Source organism: Eutrigla gurnardus, assembly GCF_963514095.1.
Source record: "Eutrigla gurnardus genome assembly, chromosome: 17".
Classification (NCBI taxonomy): Eukaryota; Metazoa; Chordata; class Actinopteri; order Perciformes; family Triglidae; genus Eutrigla; species Eutrigla gurnardus.
Window position 1 is genome coordinate 9,860,677 of NC_139928.1, and position 21,617 is coordinate 9,882,293.

General features: G+C 44.9%; 1 protein-coding gene across 1 annotated transcript; it reads right to left on the reverse strand.

Moving 5' to 3' along the window:
• Positions 1–18,771: 18,771 nt before the first annotated feature.
• On the reverse strand, positions 18,772–21,202 carry evx1 (even-skipped homeobox 1; the record flags this gene model as incomplete). Its single annotated transcript, XM_084031978.1, has 3 exons — positions 18,772–19,304; positions 19,700–19,935; positions 20,842–21,202. The coding sequence occupies 3 exons, from the start codon at positions 21,200–21,202 to the stop codon at positions 18,777–18,779; spliced, it is 1,125 nt and encodes a 374-aa protein (XP_083888104.1). The 3' UTR covers positions 18,772–18,776.
• Positions 21,203–21,617: the final 415 nt, after the last annotated feature.

The following is a 21,617-nucleotide window of genomic DNA, read 5'->3' on the forward strand; positions in this document are numbered from 1 at the left end:
GCACTCCGGCTCCACATGCATCTCTTTTTTTTGTGATGACATTTTGTCCCTCAGGCCTTCGTCAAGCTCAACAATGATAAGACAGTCACTGATTTGTTGTGTAAGCCACACCCCAGTCACACATATCTGATGGTGATTAGACAATCATGTTCCAACATGAGGGGTGACAAAAATCTGAATTTATTTACAGCTGATTTTTAACTTTCACCATGTATGTATTAGAAATCTAAATATACCAACAGGTAAGGTGACCAGCAGAAAAATAAAACTAAACACCGTGTCATCCTCTGCTCATCTGGTGATCCATGTTTCAGAAGCTGTTCTAACCGATTCATTTAACGTGGACTCTTCCATTGTTTCTCCAAAGCTCTTCAGCAGGCGCTCATATAACGCTTAACGTCAGTCGGGGAGAAATAGCAGCACTAATCTCAGAATGATGCCCTTATTTCCATCATTACAATGAAATGAGGGGAAAAAAACAAATGCGGTTTTGTTTTATTTTACGCTCTTTTTTTTTTCCCTGAGGGCTGATGTTTCTTTGCGACATTTTATGGAGCTGCTGTCGTCTAAGTGGCAGCCACAGTTGTAGCAGACTGCGGTGGGCCGTCGGTGGCAGGGGTTGTGTCGTGGGCTTGTGACTCACTATTATTCTTCCTTTGGTAGTATGCACTTGCCTTAGCTTTGTGCTTTGAAGATGATCTTCATCTGGTTAGAAAGAGAAGTAGGTTCAGATTGAGAAGCCGTCTTGCTATGACGGGGGTCACTTTGAGGCAGGATTTGGTATCTTTCCGCCTCCAACACCATCGTGGTCTTTGCAGACAGTAGACTCTGGTCTTCGTGAGGTCTAGCTGAAGCCGAGCTACGCCTCTGCCCTGGCCTGCTGAATTAGGCAGCGTAGCTGATTCATATTTGGGTGTTTTAATTTGCCTGTGTTTTATAGCAGGCTGCTGAGCCGGCGGTTTCCTCATTAAAGGACACATGAAAGCAGGTTGTAAAGGAGCCTTGGTGAAACCGGCCTGCGCTGACGTCTGAAGGGGACGCGAGCGACCGAAGGGCCGACCGAGTCCCGAGCCAACCGGTCTGAGCCGGAGGGCCTCACCCACTCAGCCAGGCAGCCAGTGGCGGGACACCAGACACACCACACTGAATTGTGTCCACACCAGGATACGACATCAGTCTGGTGTGTCAGCAGGAGTTCACGGTTTGATGCGAGACTTGTGTTTGTGTCCGCCACACTGAGCTGAGAGAGATACGTATATGGCATTATTACTTTTTCCAAGCATCCTTCAACCTTTATCCTGATCATCATAATAATTATAATCCTGATTGAATATAATTTTATTCATTTTCCATTTTTTTTATATGGACCCATATGTCTGAAATAAATGTGGACTGAACTGGAAACTATTGGGACACCCACATGAAACTGAGCCCAACTAGTCCTGAAATTAAGTTTGTTTATGATTATGAGTGATGATGATGAAGTTACTCTTTCTTCTGGTATCCTCAGACTTTGAAGGTATTCACCCTCCTGGTAAGCCCCCCCCCCCCCCCCCCCCGTCTTTGCCATTTAGAGAATAAAACAGCCTGGCCGCTGTGAAAAATACCCACGGCAAAGCGTTCATTATTTCTCCATTACAAATGCTGGTGGATCCTCTGGGCTGTTTAACGACTCGCTCTTTAGGGAAGTAAGAGCTGTGGGGTCACAGTGCAGGGGGGGGGCAGCAGGGCTCCTCGAAGCATGATTCATATCAAACCCACGTGAAACGGCGTGTGGCTAAATTAGTGGCTGGATTCTCATATATAGGTATAGCTCGCCCAGCAGTGCGTAACGAGCCGTCTCACCGAGTAGTAATGTGAGATTTCTTTTACATGAACCCTCCAATAATAGTCATTCCATTTAGCCGTATCCACACCCACAGCGTCTGCACATCAGCACAACACCCACGCGAGTCGTCTTCCTGTTATTTAGACAACATTCCCCCACCCTGAGTCATTGACTACACTTAGGTTCGTTAGTGAAGATAATTCAGACACTAGGTCAGCACGTAACATGTCACGACGACAGCGCGGCGCACACCGGCAGCTAATTCTAACTAAGAAGTCCTCATTAGACTCTCTGTAGGGGTTTGGTGAGCTGTTTGTGAAACATGGAGCCGCTACCTGGTTTAAAGGTTGCGTGTCAACAATATAAGTGAGGATCAGAGGGAGAAAGGACCCCGTTCAATCTGCCCCTGCTTGTCTTGTCATGCTTGTTTTCACTCACTCTTCCTGCCTTTGTAACTCGCCCCAAGCTGGACATGTGGTGTTCAAGGGCGTGCAAATAGTTTAATCAATGTGTCCCCTTGATTTCTAAGACGTCAGAAGCCCTGCTATCCTCCAATATTATGTTGATTCATTCACACTTTCCTATATCTGGCTTTCTCTTACACTTCCCTCTTCACATTAGCCCCCACACACTCCTCTGTCACCTGTGAGTAATGACAACACGCACACTCTATATATCACACGCTCCTGCACATGCTCAGTAGCTCTTCATTATATTAATTACGCTCATTGGAAGAGTGATCATCAGCCACGTCAAAATCCATCACAGCTTGGTTCCCACAGAGACCTGGGCCCGGTAAATTATCACCCGTGTCCGTACCGGGGTTCCTGCCCCATCGTTCCCCTCGGATACACCGGGGTGGCCCGAAACACCCACGGGGGCGCAGCTCCCGCTGAGCCACATTCGTCTCTGCCACCAGCTGAGGAAGACGGTAGCTGGTGCTGTTTCAGACCTGCGATGGGTGAGAGCAGAGTAAAGGCATGACGGTCAGAAGGGAATAGCAGATTCGTTTTTACAACAAGAAAAAGTATCCCTGGATTTATCCGTGTGTGGTAATGATGGTTTCATGAAAAATGAGATGTGGAGCCCCAACAAATGTATACACCATGAGGGAAAGTAGTAGTAGTAGTAGCTGTTGATAAGAAGTACTGATCAAAGTGCTCTCTTCTTCCAGAATTTAAAATCTGACCACACAGCATGGAATCATTTTGGATGAAGGTGACCAGAGGCCAGAGTGGTACTAAAAACCAGCAGTCAATGATAGCAGAATCCCAGATTGCTATGACATAGATGAAGAAACTATAGGTCATCATGCTTAATAAGATCTGGGGCATCGGTTCAGTTTCGGGGAAAATGGGAAATCTCTTAGTGGCTACGGTTGGAAAGATCCCCAAGAAACGATCCCAGACTGTGAGCATTTATTGTGTACGTTCGATACCTTGCAGTTACTCAGCAGTTTGTATTGTCTGTAAAGTAGAAAAATAACATGAAATAAAGGACAAAATGTCTTGATTGAAGCTCCCCCCCTCCCCCCCTCCATACTGTAGCGGAAAAAAAATCTAATTGAACAAAATGACATTACTGGATAGATTGAAGACTGGTCTTTGCTAAAGGGTGTGGAATCATGGGCATTTTAAAGGATTAACTGCAATTTATATTTTTGCTGTCGTCAACAAAGCACATGAAAATATCAAAAACAAAACTAAATTTATGCATCTAAATACTTTGTGAATTCCTTGGACCGTGCGCGGCTCTCAGTTCCAAGCCAATTTTCTCAAAGCGTAAATCTAAATAAGGCTAAATGCTTTCCCAAAGCAGCTTGGCAATGTAGTTTTTAGTGGGACTTAAAATAAAATACAGTGCCCATCAAAGTGGCTGATTGATGTGTTTTTAATAGTTTTTGGAGAACAACGTGCAGACCTACAGCACAGAGGAACCAGCTGTATCGGCTTTTTGTTGGTCTTTTCATGGGAATAAAGTTGACAATTAGACAAATATGGAATATCACCAGGCTGCATTTACAGTGAGGGATGCTCCACATCCTGGAGTGCAGGTACAACTTCCTTTGCAATAATCCTTTGAAACTCGACTGCAGCGCCGTTTAAAATGCTGACTAAAAAATATCAAAACTCACCCCAAATAGACCAGCCTCTTGTCCTGAGCATAGCAACTCTGTGACGGCCTCCATTTTGCTCCGTTTAGAGCTCTTCATGGCCAATTGACCTGATAGCTCACTACTGTCTCTCTCGCTAATTGAACAGCAAAGGAAGGAGGGAGAGAAGGAGAAAACGAGGGGGACCGAGGAGGAAGGAACGATGTGATAGAGGACGAGAGAGAGGAGAGAAGCGAGGGGTGGTGTAGCATGCAAGGCCTCATTGATTAGGTGGTGAGCGGTGCAATGTTTCTCTCCTGACACTTACACGCATTAAAGCTACATAAACACCCATAATTGGTTCGTTTAGTGCGGAGTGGAGGGAAGCGGCGCACACACACAGCAATCATTGTCTGCATGTGTGTGAGGAATATATATATGGAGAGAAAAGAGGAGCAAAATTAAATGCTCGTAAAAAGCCATCACACGCTTGCAGAGTGGTTGGTGCGGGTGGAAAGATGCCCATGAGTGTGTGTGTGTGTGTGTGTGTGTGTGTGTGTGTGTGTGTGTGTGTGTGTGTGTGTGTGTGTGTGTGTGTGTGTGTGTGTGTGTGAGTGTGTGTGTGTGTGTGTGTGTGTCACATGTCCCAGTGCTGTACTAAGCAGGAATGATAAACCCATCCTCGGAGACTTGGGATGACAATAACGCTCACTTCAGGGAGAGGAAGAAATGGGAGGGACACCGCTGACTGTGACAAATTAGCTCTCAAATATCGAGGCTGCTGATTGGCTGTCGGTGTTGGTGGGGGGGGATACGGTTGGCTGGTTGAGTTGATGGATAGTTATTATGCCATTCTAATAAAAGAAGATGCAACTTTAGGGCTTTGCAATTCAGTGATAGTTGTGGAGAGCTGGTCAGCACTGTCTTACGGGATCCTGCAAAAGTGCGTGCGTGCCTCTTTATGCCTTTGTCCGGTTCTGTCTATGTCCTGGAACACACAATAACAATAGTGGACATGATAAGAAAATTAGCTTTGAGATTAGGCAGATTATCTTTAAGGGGGCGTGTCCTGCAGCACTAGTGTCAGTGAGCCCATCTCTGTTCTTAGACGACAGTGTGTGCCGGAGGCGACATTCAGGGTGTTCCCTTCGTCCCGTAGCACCATATCCATCAGGTCATAAGACCCGCTGACAAGGAGTCACTGGCACCCCCCCTCCTCCTGCCCCACCCCAGAGGACCGTGTCAAATGCTAAATGGAGCGCTCCCTGGACGTGGAATGATGGGATTCCTCGGTCTTGGCTGTCATCTCTAATCCAACACTCTCACCTACACAACTGAATCTTCATCTCTCTCTCTCTCTCTCTCATGCCTCATGCACTACATCACCCCACACACACACACACACACACACACACACACACAAATGCATTTGCATTCACTGCCAATTCAGATGCTGTATCAACATCGCTGAATCTACATATTGTTGACGTGTCCAGGTGCTAAGTCACCATTATGTCTCTCCCACACACACACACACACACACACACACTCACACACACACAGGGGAAGGGGACAGACAGGTCACTGTGGCCCCAGAGCACTGGACTGTGCTAAGGAGGTAAATATAGCGAGGACAGGCTTTATTAGAATAGAAACGGCTCTGTTACTGTCACAAGTAAGCATGACCGATTGGGATGGATCTTTACCTCCGCGGCCGGAATCCAACAGTGCTCCTCAGCTATTCCGAGAAGCCGCCATACTTCTGCGTTGCGACTTTTTTCGGAACCAATCCTAAAAGAACAAAATGCCACTTTTCCTCCTTTTTTCAATTTGAAACGGAGGTTTCTGGGATGCGGTGTGCACTTGGGTGTTTGTGTGTGCACCCTCTTTAATTCATTACTAATGTTCTTGGTCTATAAAAAAGGAGAAGGTGTGTGTATGTCATGTCCTCCTAATGTAACTGCCCAGCAGATTACCGCCTTATTGCCTCCAAATCAATACCGTTGAGTGGGAGAAAAAATAAGGCTCATTTCATCTCAAGTCTCCTCAGCATCTGCAGACACTAGTAATGCATGCATTTTCACACGCATGTCCTTTATAGTCTTCACATGTGAAAAGGTTTTTTGCAAATGGAGGGGAGGGGGGTAGAAATAGAGAGATGATGCGATGAAATATGGAGCTCAGGTTGTGTAATCTCTCTGGCCTTGTCACCAGCATTGAGCCTACACACAAGGAACCATCCATCCTCGATCCTCTAAAGCGCATTGATCCTATCCACATCCAGACAGAGTAAGGACGCCCCTCTCCCCCTCACATCGCCCCACACTCACTCTAGAACTGGGATCAATATTGATTATCATCTTTAAAACTGCCAGCTTTTGGCCATGTGCTTCGGGAGCTGTTATTCCGTAAAGATATTGAGGTTTGGGGAAAAAACTATAAGGCTGTGATGACTTTTGTTTTGGGTTCATTTGGGGGGTTTTGAGATTCAAAGTACAAATGGAGCAGGAGAAATTAAATAGAAAGAAGATGTTCAGGAGGTGATAAGATATGGATATTGGAGGAAATGTAAGATGAATTTTCTAGTTCATAAACGAAGCCCTGAATCGCTACATTTTAGTATTTTCTTTCTGCATTGCTCATCATTTACCGCTGCAACCCAACCCCATCACCAACACATCCGCATCAGGATCCAGCTCCCTTCTTTCCTGCTTTACCCGACTCCATCCCGTCAATCATGCCTCTCAGATAGCCTCATGATCGCAATCGACACACAAATGATGGAAGTGAATAAAACTCATTACAGACAGTCAGCGTGAGTCATGGACGAGCATTAAAAGTTGCGTCTGGGCCTGCAGTCGCTCATCGCTCAGCCGTGCTTTATGATGGGGAGACCTGGTTGGCTTCCCCGTCGCCTTTCCGCGCCAATCTCCATCAATCCACCACACCTACAGACGGCCCCCACCTCCCCCTGGACTTAATGCACCTTTGTGTCGTCAAATATCTAACCGCTTTCATTCAAGTGGCGGGACAGTTTTTACTTGTGGGGTTTGGGCGAGGAGTGTCAGAAGTCTTTGTGTCTAGCGTTGCGAATGTGGTTGTTGTAATAAACCAAATGAGCTGCCACTATTTTATTTTTAAATTAAAACACCCATTGCTACTCTCTGGAACTTGGGACTAATTATTTTTCACACTGGCAGAGACTTCTGGGCAGGCGTCACACTGCTGCTGTCCATACTCCCCACCTGACTCTACTAACCACTGCCCAAACAAGTCTTTACCTTATGTAAACCAAGCCAGACCGGTGAGTCAGCCATCATCGTCGGCCTCCTCCTAACTGGTCCATGTCCCCCATAAACCCGGTGCAGAGAGAGAGCAGTGTTTACAGAAACACAGAAGCGGCTCACCTCTGATCTGCCCCGCGATAGGGAATAAGAAGAAGACAGTGAGGGAATGAGTAAGAAGGACGGAGAGGGAGGACGACGCCAGGGGTTACATGATTGCAGGACAAACTCATAAAAGTTCCATTAACCCACGAGGAGTTAAAGAGGCCCTGTTTTCATCCAGCAGACAGCCGTCACAAACAGAGCATCACCATAAACCGTCTTCTCCTTCCTTTCCTCCATCTTTCTCTTGATCTCACAGCCCTCGCTCCCACAGTCTCTGTGTGTGTGTGTGTTATTCTCCTTCATCCAGCCTCTCATTTTCCCTTTTTTTTTATATTTTACTCATTTCTTCCTTTCTATTCTAGTGGACAAGGACAAATCACAAATACAGATCTATAAAACAAGGACTACCCCCACCCACCCATATGACCAAAACAGGACTCCCTCCTTACATCCTCTTAATCTGGGTTCCTGGTCTGTGAGTCACAACCTGAAGACGCCACGGGTCTGTCAGCGTCAGTCTGTCTGTCTTATTAAACCAGCCATTCATCCACTCCTATATCCACTAACTGCTTTCAGGTTGATGTGACAGCTTTGAAGAAACATTTCTGTGTGCAGACATTTGGTAATCGGAGATTTGCATTGTTTTAATCGTGTTGCCATCTTTGGTAACGAGCTCAGCATTGGCTCTGCTCATCTCTGCACTGATAGACTGTAAATCCACTCTTTTTTTTTTGCACTTTCAGTGCTTCCACTGTTGCAATATGCCAACGAAGCAGCTCTACTTTGATTGATTTCCAGCATTGTGGCCTCTGCCAGAAAACAAATGCATCACTTCCTATTTGCCAGGAGAGATCTGGACAGGGTATGAGCTGAGACGTAATGGTTTTATATCAATCAGTAATTCTTAAATGTGAGTTAAATGTGCAGCTTTTTTATATAAATATAAAACGCATTTTAGTATTACTTTTAACACTTCAGATCCAGATTTTTTGGTCTCATTAATTCAAAAATCTCTTTTTGAAAGAGACATGAGAACAAATTACATATTTACAAGATCAGGAATAACTCAAAACCATCACACAGATAGAAATTAATACAAGCAAATATTAAAAATAACAAGAAGCAAAACTTTAAAGTCCATCTCACAGTTTAATTTGAGGCAAGTCATAATTACCAAAACATCACTGAATATAATGGGTTCCATCTGCTGTCATTGACAGACAAGTGAGCTGCTATTCATATAACGTTCTAGCATTAAACAGCTGCGGTTGGATATGACCATCAAGATGAATAATCAGGAATCAGGATCACCATCTAAACCCAAATCCTGCATGCATGTCATAGTATTTACCTTTAACAGATACTTTAATCCTGCAGATAAATGTTTTTCTGATGAATCATCTTTTCTGAAACAATCCTGGCGAGCTTGTTTGTCGAGATATTTTGAACACTGAATTGAGAAAGACACACACACACACACACACACACACACACTGCTGACCCTCTACCTTGTCAATCACAACAGTTTTATAGTTTTGGGGAGGTAAGCTCCCAGCCAAACAGTGTGAGTGTTCTTTGAAATCATCCATTAAAGCACTAAGCACAGGCTCTTAGCTCCCCTTCAGATGCTCTCGCTATCTGGTACCACTATCTCTTCTGATCCCTTTCCCATGGTGTAACCTTACCTCCCAAAGTTATCTCTCTCTCTCTCTCTCTCTCTCTCTCTCTCTCTCTCTCTCTCACACACACACACACACACACACACACACACACACACACACACACACACACACACACACACACACACACACACACACACAGACTTCCTTGTATCAAGATGCACATCTTTCATAGATTTACTGCACAACTTCTTAGTTATTTTTTAAATAATGGGTCCTTGATTCCAGACAGAGCTAGACAAAACAAGCCTTTTCTTAAGACTTTTACTTGTGTGGTTTTCCATTTATACATATATATACAGCTGATAAATATGTTTATCAGAATCAGAATTTATCTGTAGCTAGCTAACTATCAAGCTATCGCTATCGTTCTGCAGTTGGTTGAGAATTTGGGTCGCCAAATCAATTTACAGAATTTCTTCCACAGCAGTACACCTTTGGGCCACACGAGGAAGCCTGCATGTTCATATTTTGTTCATACGTTTTGGCTGATTATTACATAAAATTTAAAATGAAATGCTAGTGTACATTCTGTTTGTTATCCTGATGAAAAAGAGCCTGTTTACTGGAACCCAAACTTATTTATTTGGACTCATTTATGTATGTTTTCAATAATATGCATACAATGAAGTTGTGATTAATAACACGTGTATCTCTTGGAAATTGTTGGTTTACCTATCCAAGTTGGAAATGGCAGTAATGGTCTGGAACGTTCATTTATGTTCAAATTCATTCTTCTCACAATTTAGAGATAAGACCAGTTGGGTTACGATTATAAAGCATTTATCTTGTATTGTACCATAAAGACCCTGACAGGGCTGCTAACGTTAGCCCAACAGTGTATCACATAAACATCTAATTGGCATTTGTACCGTACATTTATGACATGCATAAAGCACAATGAAACAGACAGCTTTGCTCATACTGAACTTTATTGACTTTTCAAATACAGTAGCCTTCAGCTGATTTAAGGGCGGCTCAACCACAGCTGCTTTCTCGTTCATATTTGTTCTTTGTCTCCATCGCTGCAGCCATGACTTCTCATTTCTCGTGGTTTAAGCCTGAGGAAAACCAGGTTTTGCTGCTGCAGCTTCTCGGGTTTGGTAGTTTGTCATAAGCTTCGAGGAGACTACGTTTGTCATGTTATGGTTGGTGCATGCAGCCAGTTAGCCAACCCAATGCAGTTGGGTTCCTGCAGGGCAAAACAACTTTGTGAAGTAATATTGTAAAGAGTATTTTTTTTAAAAAGAAAGAATTTAAGTGGTGCAACTAGCTTAATCAACAGCTGACCTAACAAACTGAGCAGAACAGCTAGCTCAAGCAGCCCTAGCCAACTATAAATAAAAACACTAAAGACTGGCAAGATGAGACAAACCAAGACCGCAGTGCAATTAGAGTCTCGTCTGTCCTTAAACTCCATCAAATAGCGAAACAGCCGGGATTATCGCTGTACTCAACGGCAATCTCAGAGAGTCTGCCGCTTCTGCACGCCAACAGCACGGAGAGCAAGGCTATAAAATGACGGCTGGGACATAGTCTTAGACTGCATGGAAGCTATAATGGCGTATCACACATTTGCAAAATAACCGGACCGCTGCGATGTTGAAGGTGGACAGCTCTCGAACGGATGGCAGCCAACCTACAATAGGACGTTTTCAAAGTATTTGTTTGTGGTCTTTCATCGCAGAATTGCATTTTCACCCATAAAGTAAGCTATTATTCACACTTTACCCGCGCAGACACCTCATTGAAACAAATCAATCATCCCCATGATCTAGGATTGTGCACCAACTAGAGTCTTTTGGCAAGCACAGACCAGATTTTGCTACGTATGTGTTGTACCCCAATGATATGACTACGTGACTTTACCTCTTTTTTTAGCCTCCATGACTGGCAACCGGAACATCGGCCTGAACACGGAAGGGGAAGCTCACAGAAGCCGAGGACTGCAGACTCGAGGCATATTTAATGTTATTGGGAACGTACAGATACTCACTTAATCTGCCTCATTGCAAAATTGTAAATTACAGCAGATCGGCCACATCCAAGCTCTTTAAATATAGTATCATCTTTATTATGAAGTCAGTACCTGGTCCTTCAGCTGTTCAGTACTTTCCAAATGTAAGCTCTTCACGTTCATTTCACCAAGAAGCAGCAGTCAGAGGTCAGCAGGACGACTCAGCACTTCACCCTGGGTGCAGGTTGGGGAGGGGTGAGAGATGGAGGAACAGAGAGGGAAAGCCCAGATACCCCAATCCCCCCAAGAGAGGACCAGTAGGCTGTGTGTGACAGTCATGGGGACGTGGGCATAATGAGGATGCATCACTGCAGCAATGAGGTGCTCTATCACAGGCAAACACACACACACATGCCGGCAAACACAAGCAGGCACACTCCGACTGTGCACCCGCATCACCAAAGGCCCACACAGACGTCAAATTATCCTCAAACACTGCTGATCATGGCAGGGGACGTCAAAGGAGCCGTAATCTCAGCCCAATTTCCACTGTAAAAGTCAAGGTGCCAGCTCAGTGTGACTGTGGGAACAGGCTTCGCCTTACACTCTGCTCTGGAGTCTAGTTGATAATTCTCTGGGAAAGAAGGGGCACAACTTTCCCTGTCGCCCTCACCCACCGCCATTGCTGAGCAGTAAAGCGGCTAGCGTGCAGTAAAATAAAATGAGGTGTGGAGAGAATTGGACCGATCTGCAAAGCCATGCGGCGGGGGTCGTAAAATAATAACACTCCGTCGTAAAACAGAGTGCTTATTAAATCATTTTTAAACAATATCGCGCAATGCGGTGTGCTCCGTGAGCCGTTCCACAAACAACGCACCAAAAAAAAAAAAAAGATCTCATGGGGAAAGCAGCTGAACAATCAAATGAAATTTAATAAGTTGATCATCGTCAAAACGCTGAGTAAGACTTTTGGGAGGCCTCGGTGACTGAGATCATCCCAGCACTATCAATAAAGTGACACTTGGCCATTATGTGGCCATTACTTGGACTTTAACTGACAACTGGACATCAGAGGAGCAGGGGAGTGCAGCCCCCTGTTAGTGTTCTCTGTGTGGTGGTGGCAACATACACAACAATGCACAAGGTCATGCATGTCTACACACGTGTGGAGGCCTAGCAGCATATGAAATTTGGGAATTTCAACCCAAAATAATGACTAGGCTGGTGAACTCGTGGGCATGTGCTCACACACACACACACACACACACACACACACACACACACACACACACACACTGCTTCACACTTGCTGGGTGCTGCAGTGAACAGATTTCTGCAGCCATGGAGGGCTGACAAAGGAGTGTAACTCTGACAGGAGGCTCCGTATGAATTTGTGCATCGGTACAGTTAATGACAGGATGTAGAGTCACGCCGCTCAGGAAGAAATAAAGCATGGGTTGCACTTTACTTTACATGACAAAACAGCAGTTGACCTTGCACAATGGAATTACAGGAAAATCATGTTTCTGACCACCAACAGTATATCAAACAATTCCACGGTCTTTGTTTTGATAAAGATCATGTGTTGTATTAGTTACGTGAATGACCCAGGACCAAGCGACTCAAACAAGCAGTCAAATCGCTACCAAGAAAGGAATAAGAGCTGCTGATCTTCAGATTACTTCCATGCTGCTTCCCTAGAGAGGTTGTTATCATAAAAGAATGGATCGCAATTACAAATGAAGGTCAAACAGAGGCAGCAAGTAAGATGACATTAGGACGTTAGGTTGGGATGCAGCTGGAATTATCATTCTGAAATCACCACCATTGGTCATTGTGTCCTCTTGTATCCAGACATGAGGAGAGGATTCCTCACCTGAGCATTTCATTGTGAATGATCAGAGTAACAAACCACATCAGTGTCAAATGGTCTGAGCATCCTCGCTCCATCAATCAAGGAGAGAATACTGAACTACGGATATCAACAATTTGTCAAAACTGGGGTATAAAAAATCAAATGCTGGCTCACACCCAGTCTGAAAATCAATGTTTTGCTTAAGGCTCCTAATTTATAAAGCAGGATGCAAAACACCTGCATGCTCTTTGCTACTGTACAATGCTAACGCTGTTTTCGAATGAGGTGCAGGCTACTTCAGGTCATTATCCTGTCATGTGTACTCCACAACCAGCTAATCTCCAGCTTTTCCAACATTTTGGAAAAATGTCCCCATTGTCATTTATATATATATATATATATATATATATATATATATATATATATATATATATATATATATATCCATCCATCCATTTTCTACCGCTTATCCTGTATTTAGGGTCGCGGGGGGGGGGGGGGGGGCTGGAGCCGAACCCAGCTGTCATTGGGCGAAGGCAGGGTTATATATATATATATATTTAACTGCAAAATGAATATGAATTTGACTGCAAAATCACAGGAATGTTGAGCGTAGTGCCTCTTCTAACAGAGATTCCCAAACACCAGCGAGTCAAAACACACAGAACAGAAAAGTACACTGAAGTCCTTTCAGATTAGGCGCTCTCTCTCTCTCTCTCTCTCTCTCTCTCTCTCTCTCTCTCTCTCTCTCTCTCTCTCTCTCTCTCTCTCTCTCTCTCTCTCTCTCTCTCTCTCCCCCTCTCTGTTGTAACTGAAGAACAACGATCTTTGTGCATCATTTAAAATCACTGATCAAATCCTTGTATCCACACGTCTCAACTGGCTCTTAGTCCAAGAACTAATGATGGCAGAATGAGAAAATGAGGAGGGATCGACTCTTCGATCCAAATGAGATTCTCCCAGGAGACGGTTCTGGGTCACCACACATCATCCCAACAGCTGTTTTACAAGCAGTGACACTCTACCCGAGCCCCTTCATTTCAATAGAATCAATGAACAATCAAACGTGTTAGTATATTATGTGTTACTTGTCCTTATCTATTTGATACTTCTCAGCATTAGGAATATATTCCTGTACTCATTACACTACTGTAGGGCTCCGAGTCTTAACAGTAATTTTGGGATGTACCGCTCAACGCTCTATTTCTGCTTAAAAGCAGAAGCAGACTTTTAAATCCATAAAATCAGTGTGAATTCAAGGTGCATGGCTTCAATCCAAACGACTCGGCCTTGTCCTGAATTAGAAACGGTAACTATTAAAAAGGTGTTATGATCAATATACACACGTTAGTGAGAACCCAAGACTACATTTGTAAAGTAAAATAACTCAGTCACTAAATAAATTGTGAGCAAATGGTAGAAAGAGAAATAATGTTATGTCTTGCTCGTGCAGACAAATGATTTGAAGCCAAAAGGCCAAGAGATTGTTTGTTACAGTATCTTAAGCTTAAAATGGATGTAAATGGCTGTAGCTGTGTGGGCCTCATTGAAACAGCAGATTAAATTCTCCATTGTACACGTTACTATGAAATAAACTATGAGTGCATACCATGTGGCTGGATTTATTGATCCTGGAGTCTGTGGACTCTATTACCTTAGATTGATCATTGATAGCCAATTGATTGCATTGCCAAGCCTAGCTTATTGCAGGCACAGAGTATAACCTGTACACACATGTTCGTTCTTTTTTTTTAACCATACCATTTTTCATTCGCTGTGTAACTGTTTGGGAGGTTGCTGCTGGTGATTTTTCATTTGAAAACGGAAAATGAAGTGTACAACTGAAAAACAGGAACCATTGAGAGGAACGCGCGCCAAATAATACTCACCTCTTCCGTGATGACTGTAGAAAGGCGCAGAGGCAAAAGCCGTCCAAGGAGCCTTCACACCTGCTTATAAGCTCCAGGAGCAGACCACGTTAATAGGGAGGGGAGTTTATTACAGAGACATCGCGATTTGCGTTATTATATCGGTTACTACATGTTATTCCATCACCTTTGTGATTAACCATTCATGCAAACATTTATTTAAATTTAAACAGTATATTTCATGATGTTTTGGGGGGTAAATATATTATTCTCTTTGAGTTTAAGTCCCGCCCACATGGTTTTTCCCAGGTTTACCTGCAGAGGGGGGGACCTATAAAACACAGCTAGTTTTGTCACTCGGTTTGCGACTGATACTACGTCACATGCGACAATAAAAATGCCACCGGTTGACGACGTCACATATGGTCCATCCAACGCCATCTGCATGTGTAAGCAATGTGATTCTAAAAATCCTCTTTGTTTTCTTTCCTACTTCACACCGACATATTGAGGAAAGTTCGCCCTGTGTAAGGTTTAATTGCTCATCCGCGCCAAAATGTGGTTATGGCGCGCGTGAGGTTTTTGCGCATAGGCCTAGGCCTATCACTTGCCCTAGTCTTAAAGTGTGCATTAAGCTGATTATGTGATGGATGTTTATGGTTTTGGGGAGGCAGTGAATTGTGATAATTAACTTGCTAAAGTAATGTCAAATCCTATAGGCCTAATGTGTGTGCAGGAGGAACTTTGGTGACGTAGGCCTATATGAATATGAATTATTATATTCCCCCAAGCAAATTACCCATAATTGCTGGATTTGGAGACTCGTATGCATATAATTTTGAATGTGCTTTTGAATGTGTTTTGTAACCCGACATTCTCAGTTTGTTTGGATTAAATAAGTAGCCTATATTTGAATCCCAGGAGGTGCATTTTAGCACGAATGTGCACAGAATCGCCGAGAAACCTCATCGGCTTCCCCCGAATAAACCAGAGGATAGTTTATATGAATCCATTCAGCTGTTGTTGTTGTTGTTGCTCTATACATACGCGCGGAGCAGCCGGCCCATTTTCCAGCTGCACGGCTGTCTCCGGTGCACCGTAAATAAGGTTGATAAAGACGCCGCCGAAAACGACTTTCACGCGTCCCCCCGATTGATTTAACGTGACCCCTGTTTCCAAATGATATTGGAAGCCTATTTAAACAGATGAAGGCTTAAATTGTCTTGCTTGTATGCGCATTAATCTCCCATTCATCATCATTACTGTGTGATTGGTCCGTCCACGCCTCTTGCCAGCCCCTTCCGTTACGACAAGGGCCTGTAAATTAGGATGTAATCCAATTTAAACAGCGTAGCAGCAGCCACAGATCCATTTGGTGTTTTTTTTTTTCTTTTTTTTTTTTTAATTTGCTATCGGTGGACAGCTGCACTGCACCGCCCCTATCAAAATGCTTTGTGCTAGATGTGGGAGCCTGGGAGGCCTCAGCCAATTCTCCCTAATAGGATCTTATACGGCTGATGTAAATGGTGTTTTGTGCGCAATCTGCGAGCCCATCATATCTCGAAGCGCAGTCACACGCAATCTTTCAGCGATTAAATGGCATGTTGATGCTGGATTAGGCCGCCGAGGATTCGGCCGCGTAGTTTACGCAGTGAGGAGACATGGAGATCCATATGCCTGGCCGGGTAAATGTGGTTGTAATTTGCCTCACTTTAATGCGTCATTCTGGCACAGCGCGTCGCGGGTTTAGAGGGTGATCGTATAGAGCTGCTGCTCCCGTGTAACAGGATAAAAAATGAGTTCCCAGCTTTCAAAAACAACCCTGATATGAAACCTGAAGTTTGGATAGACTGCACCCTTTTTTCTTCTTTTTTTTTTTCCAATATTCAGCCACCCTGATCCGTTCATCTTTCTTTTATGACACCGTTTTATTATGCACGAACCAAAGCCATTTCCCTGCACGACCCGTGTCCCTATCAGGCTTAAAGACACCGGCTGATAGTTTACATAAATCTGCCTCGCGTTTTCGCCCCGACCCGCGCGCCTTAAACGGTGTATTATTCCAAACATATGCATTTTAATCAGCTCGGTCACACTTACAAGAACTCCAGTTAATAAGGCCATCAATCAAACGCGCGTGCTGGGGGGGGGGGGGGGGGGGCGGAGCGGCGCTCGTGGGTGCAGCGCTGTCTGATTAGGATGAACCTTTTACCTCAGAGGAGGATGGAAATCAAGCGACTTTGTACGACACGTTCGCTATCTGCTTTATAATGGTCGCAGAATCCGTGTTCGTGGAGGGAAGGATGGTTTATTTGTTCGTATAAAGGCTGGATGACGTGCGTCATCTAATCATGATTTTTTTTTTTTTAGCTATACAATTACGATACGCAACCTTCCCAATATTATTGCCAGGTGAACTTTAAAGCCCGCGTTAAATGCCAGCCATCTCACCGAACGTTACTGCAATAACTCCCGATCTCTCCCATCTCTCTCTCTCTGCATCGCCTCGCCAATCCCCTTAAGTCTTTTAATTTGCGCACCCCGAGCCCCGCCGGTCAAACGCGGCCAATTAAGATCCCGCTGATCGGTGGCGGGCCTCTCTCTCGAATCATCGATCTCTGTACATTTCCAATATCTTCAGACAAGTAATTCTGTCGTGTCTATTAGGTGTTCGGAGAGGAAATATGAGTGGCTTTAACGGAGCCCGGGGACCACTTAACTGTCACGTTCAATCTCGCGGTCCCACCAGGAGCTACGGGGGCCACGCTCCGGTGTTTTGACACCGACCACTTGAGAAGAAAATTAGTGTTATTATTGGATGGGGTGGTCGACCAATTGTGACTATAGAAAATCCTTAAAAGCCTCAAACGAAATAAAATGACCTGCATGAGGACGTTGTGTTTGAATCATATTTTATTCTGTTGTTTTGGATTAAAGTAACATTTATGAAGATTTTTTTATATATATATATATATATATTCTCATTTTCTTCGCTCTGCATTCAGGCTCTTTGTTATTTAAATAAATCATAATGGCGTTTAGAAGACAATCATTAATTTGCGCTATTGATTCTTTGACAGTGTTTATTGCAAATTAGACGTTTTGGACAATCCAGTCAAAAAACAAAACATTCAAACAAACAAAAAAAACAAAAAACATAATCAGTCACTTGTTAGTCCGCTTCCTCCACAAAATGCCACTAAACTGGCGCCACTGTAGCAGTGCAAGGCAAGAAACATATTTAAAAAAGAGGCCTATAGTCATATATTAATCACATTTTTCATCAGATATAAGAAGTGGCTTATGTCGTTGAAGGGGGGATTTGAAAGTGTTTGCTGGGCTTAAAAGGTCTACTTTAGTTTAATTTCTGATTGTCCTCTCTCCGTCTCTCTCCATCTTCCTCTGGGGTCCTTCTCCATCTTTCCCCCCTCGTCAAACCGGGCGGTCTGTTGTAATCCGTTCCCCCGGCGCCTTGTTACCTTTTGGCAGTAACGATCCTTCCTGGTATTATCATTAATTCAACACTCAAAATTCACCGGGTCGTACATATACATCACTTACTAATTTCACTGGCATCTGCACATTTCGGTCCGGGGCCGCCGCGGAGGGCCCCGATGTGGAGAAGCTGCTTTATAATGAGACGGCCGCAGTCTGTTAACAAATCCCCTTGTTAAAAACGAGAGAGAGAGAGAGGGAGAGAGATGGAAAGCATCATTCTCGCATAACTAACAATAGATGTATAGGACGCGTAAAGAGTCGACAAGTAAATCCTAAAAAACCTGAACGCAATCCATCACGCAGATTTAAACGTTTCTCTAGACTCCCACACATCAAATTAATCTTCTAAAAATCAAATATGCTCTCGTGTCCATGCCGTGATATTTCATCTATCTCTGCAATGGGATTATTATTATTCAGTAGGCTAACGTTGAGATTCCTTGTGCGTCAGCTGAAGATCTGGCTAATTATCTTGCCCCAAGTTTAAGATGGCTTTCGCTGCTTACAGGCTACACCTCTTCATGCTGTTTCAGTCCTGATCATAGAATATGTTAGGTTAAAAAGCTTATGGTAAAGGCTTATATAGAATAAGAGCTGGCTTGTTTTGGTTTTATCTGGTCAGAGGCACTTCTTCCCTCTGGTCTAATGTCACAGGTGAGGATTTGCTGAGCACTGAAGGCGTGAATGTGACAAAGGCGTCAGTCCTGCTGGTTGGGGAGCAAGCGAAGTCCGAACCGGAGGGCCTGGTTGCGATGCCGTTGGTTTGACTTGAGTGACAGGCCAGGCAGGAGCAGGGGCTCCCCCCGGGACCGAGGCCGTGGGGCGGGCCCGGGTACAGAGACGGGTGTCTGAAGGCGCACAGGAGCTCCGGCCTCTGGTAGGGGTGAGACAGCATCCGGAAACTGTCGAGGGAGCGCAGGGGGTTGGCGAAAGGGGTGGCGGCCGGAGCTGAGCCGGCTCCGACACCCAGGTGGGAGTAGTAGGGGAGCGGCAGGTGGCTTGGGAAAGGGTAGGGCAGGTTCCCCGTGGCCGCGGCGTGGCTCATCATGTAGGTGTAGAAGGCCGGGTCAGCGGGGTGAGGCCAAGTCATAGCCAGACGCTGGCGCTTGTCTTTCATCCTGCGATTCTGAAACCACACCTAGGACAGAGACGCGCAGAGTCAAATATTAACCACCACCCCCACTAACCAGACCAAACAACAATAACACGAGCAGACGCGCTGCTGCTGCAGTAGTTCCGCTTTTACGCACGGATTTGAATTTCAGTTACTGCGATTTAAAATCTAAAAAACATCTAGTTTTCTGATGACATGTCATGTCATCGTATTGTCAGTAGAAAATCATATAGACCTTTGGATTGATTTAATTCCAGGCCTCTGTTCCAGTAAACTGACGGGCTTTTCGTATTTCTTTTGTTACGAACTATTTATCTTCCTTTCTGAGAATGATTTATTTCGATAGTAATGTTGCAGAACGCTAATATTTCTCAAAACACCATCACAAACGAGAGACTGATTAGTCGAAGGAGTCGTACCTTGATGGTGGTTTCAGGTAGATTCAAGGCGGCCGCCAGTTCGCATCTCCGCGGCCTGGACACGTAGTTCTCCCGGTAAAATTCCTTCTCCAATCGGCCGATCTGCTCCCGCGTGAACGCGGTCCGGTACCGGCGAATCTGATCCGCAGCGTAGGACAGAGAGCCCGGGCCCTGAACAATGTTACCGGGGTCAACACCCGTCTCACTCGGGTGACCCGGAGAATCCCCATTTCGACCTGAATCAGGATGCAAAAAAAAAGAATGAATTAGATATAATTAGCATAGAATTTAAAACGCAGAATGATTTAAACGGGAGAAAAACGCATTACAACGTTTATTTCGTTTCATATTTAATGAGACAATTTTCTGTGTAGCCTATTATGCCAATGTCGTTGTTTTAACTGCACTGTGTGTGACTTGTATACTTATATTAAGGGCCTTCCTGACTCATAACTCGGTGTTTATTATTATTTTTTTGCGGAGTATTTTGATATTGAGCCATAATTTTATTAGATTAAAATGACGATTAATCTGGTTGTATTTTTTGTCATTCGTTTGTCACCTTGTCATCCGTTTGGTTTGACGCAAAAAACCTAAAATATCAATATATTAATACGAATATGTCTTCAAATAAATTCGATGCAGGATGCAACACATTTGCGGCAAATAGTCGTAAGTCTTTGCACCTCAGAAAATGCCAACTAGACCCCCACAAATCTCTATACTGGGCTCCCCTGCACGTTTTTGCTTGTACACAAAATCCTGCATTCTTAATTATGCACCAAGTATACATGCATATTATACATATCGGCTGATTTGCTTTGAACGAGTGCCTCGTTGTTAAACTCTGAGGGGGAAAATGCCTGGTGAGATTGTGGGTGTCACCTCCGCGTGTTTCCAGCCACACTGGTCACTTGACAGAACAGCTGTGCAGCACCGACTGCAGTTGTCCTGCTGGTATTGAGGCTACGGCGCATTTCAGCGAGAAAACATGTTTATTTATTCTGCTATTGTGATGAATGCACGCGTAACCCTTGAGTGTATACGGACATCTTTTTGACACAGTCCTCACTGGCATGCGATCAACTTCATTAGCACAACACAGAAAACCCGCAGTGGCATGCATGCACCTCCCAGCCTACCTTTCGCTGTCGGGTAGTCCATGCTTTCCGGCGTGCAGCTGACATCAATTTCCTCGTAGAAGTCCGACTCGGTGTCTGAGCTGCTGCCGTCTTTGTGGGGGTGATCGCTCCGGCGTCTCTCTCCGGAGGACGACGTACCGACTGGCCTCATATCGGCGCATATATTCCTCGGCGCGCTCTCCTCCATCCCCACCTCCGCTCTGCGGGAGTAGGGCGCCGAGCCGGGGCTCAGGCAGCTCCTGTGGCCCGGCTTCCCCTGTGGTTCTCGCGCGGGGCTCCCGATGCCTCCCGACAAATTGGAGCCGCTCTTGCCAAGCTGACCTCCCTCCGCCAGCATCACCATCTCCTCTCTGCTTTCCATCACACAAGCGCGACTTGCAAAAACCTCGACTTCGCGGGAGTGTGCAAGCCGTCCAAACCAAAGGCGATGCTGTTTTCAGATTGGAGGGGTGTGTGTGTGGTGACAAACAGGGGTGGGGGGGTTGAGTCCCGAGGAGAAGGAGAGGCTTCTGGAAAAGAGGGGATGCAATCCGGTCTGACCCTGACAGAAGAGCGCTCCAGAGTGCGCAGAGGGAGCTCTGGGAGGGATCACCATTTACCCTCTCTCTCTCTTTCTCCAGAGCTGTCATTCTTAATAGGCCACTCGTCATGATCCCCCCCCCCCCCCCCCCCCCCCTCCTCGATGACGACACGCATTGATTTGATATGGGTAAACAGACGGAGCAACGGCAGCATCGAAATTGAGCTGGGATGTTGGGGTGTAAGACAGATTCTTC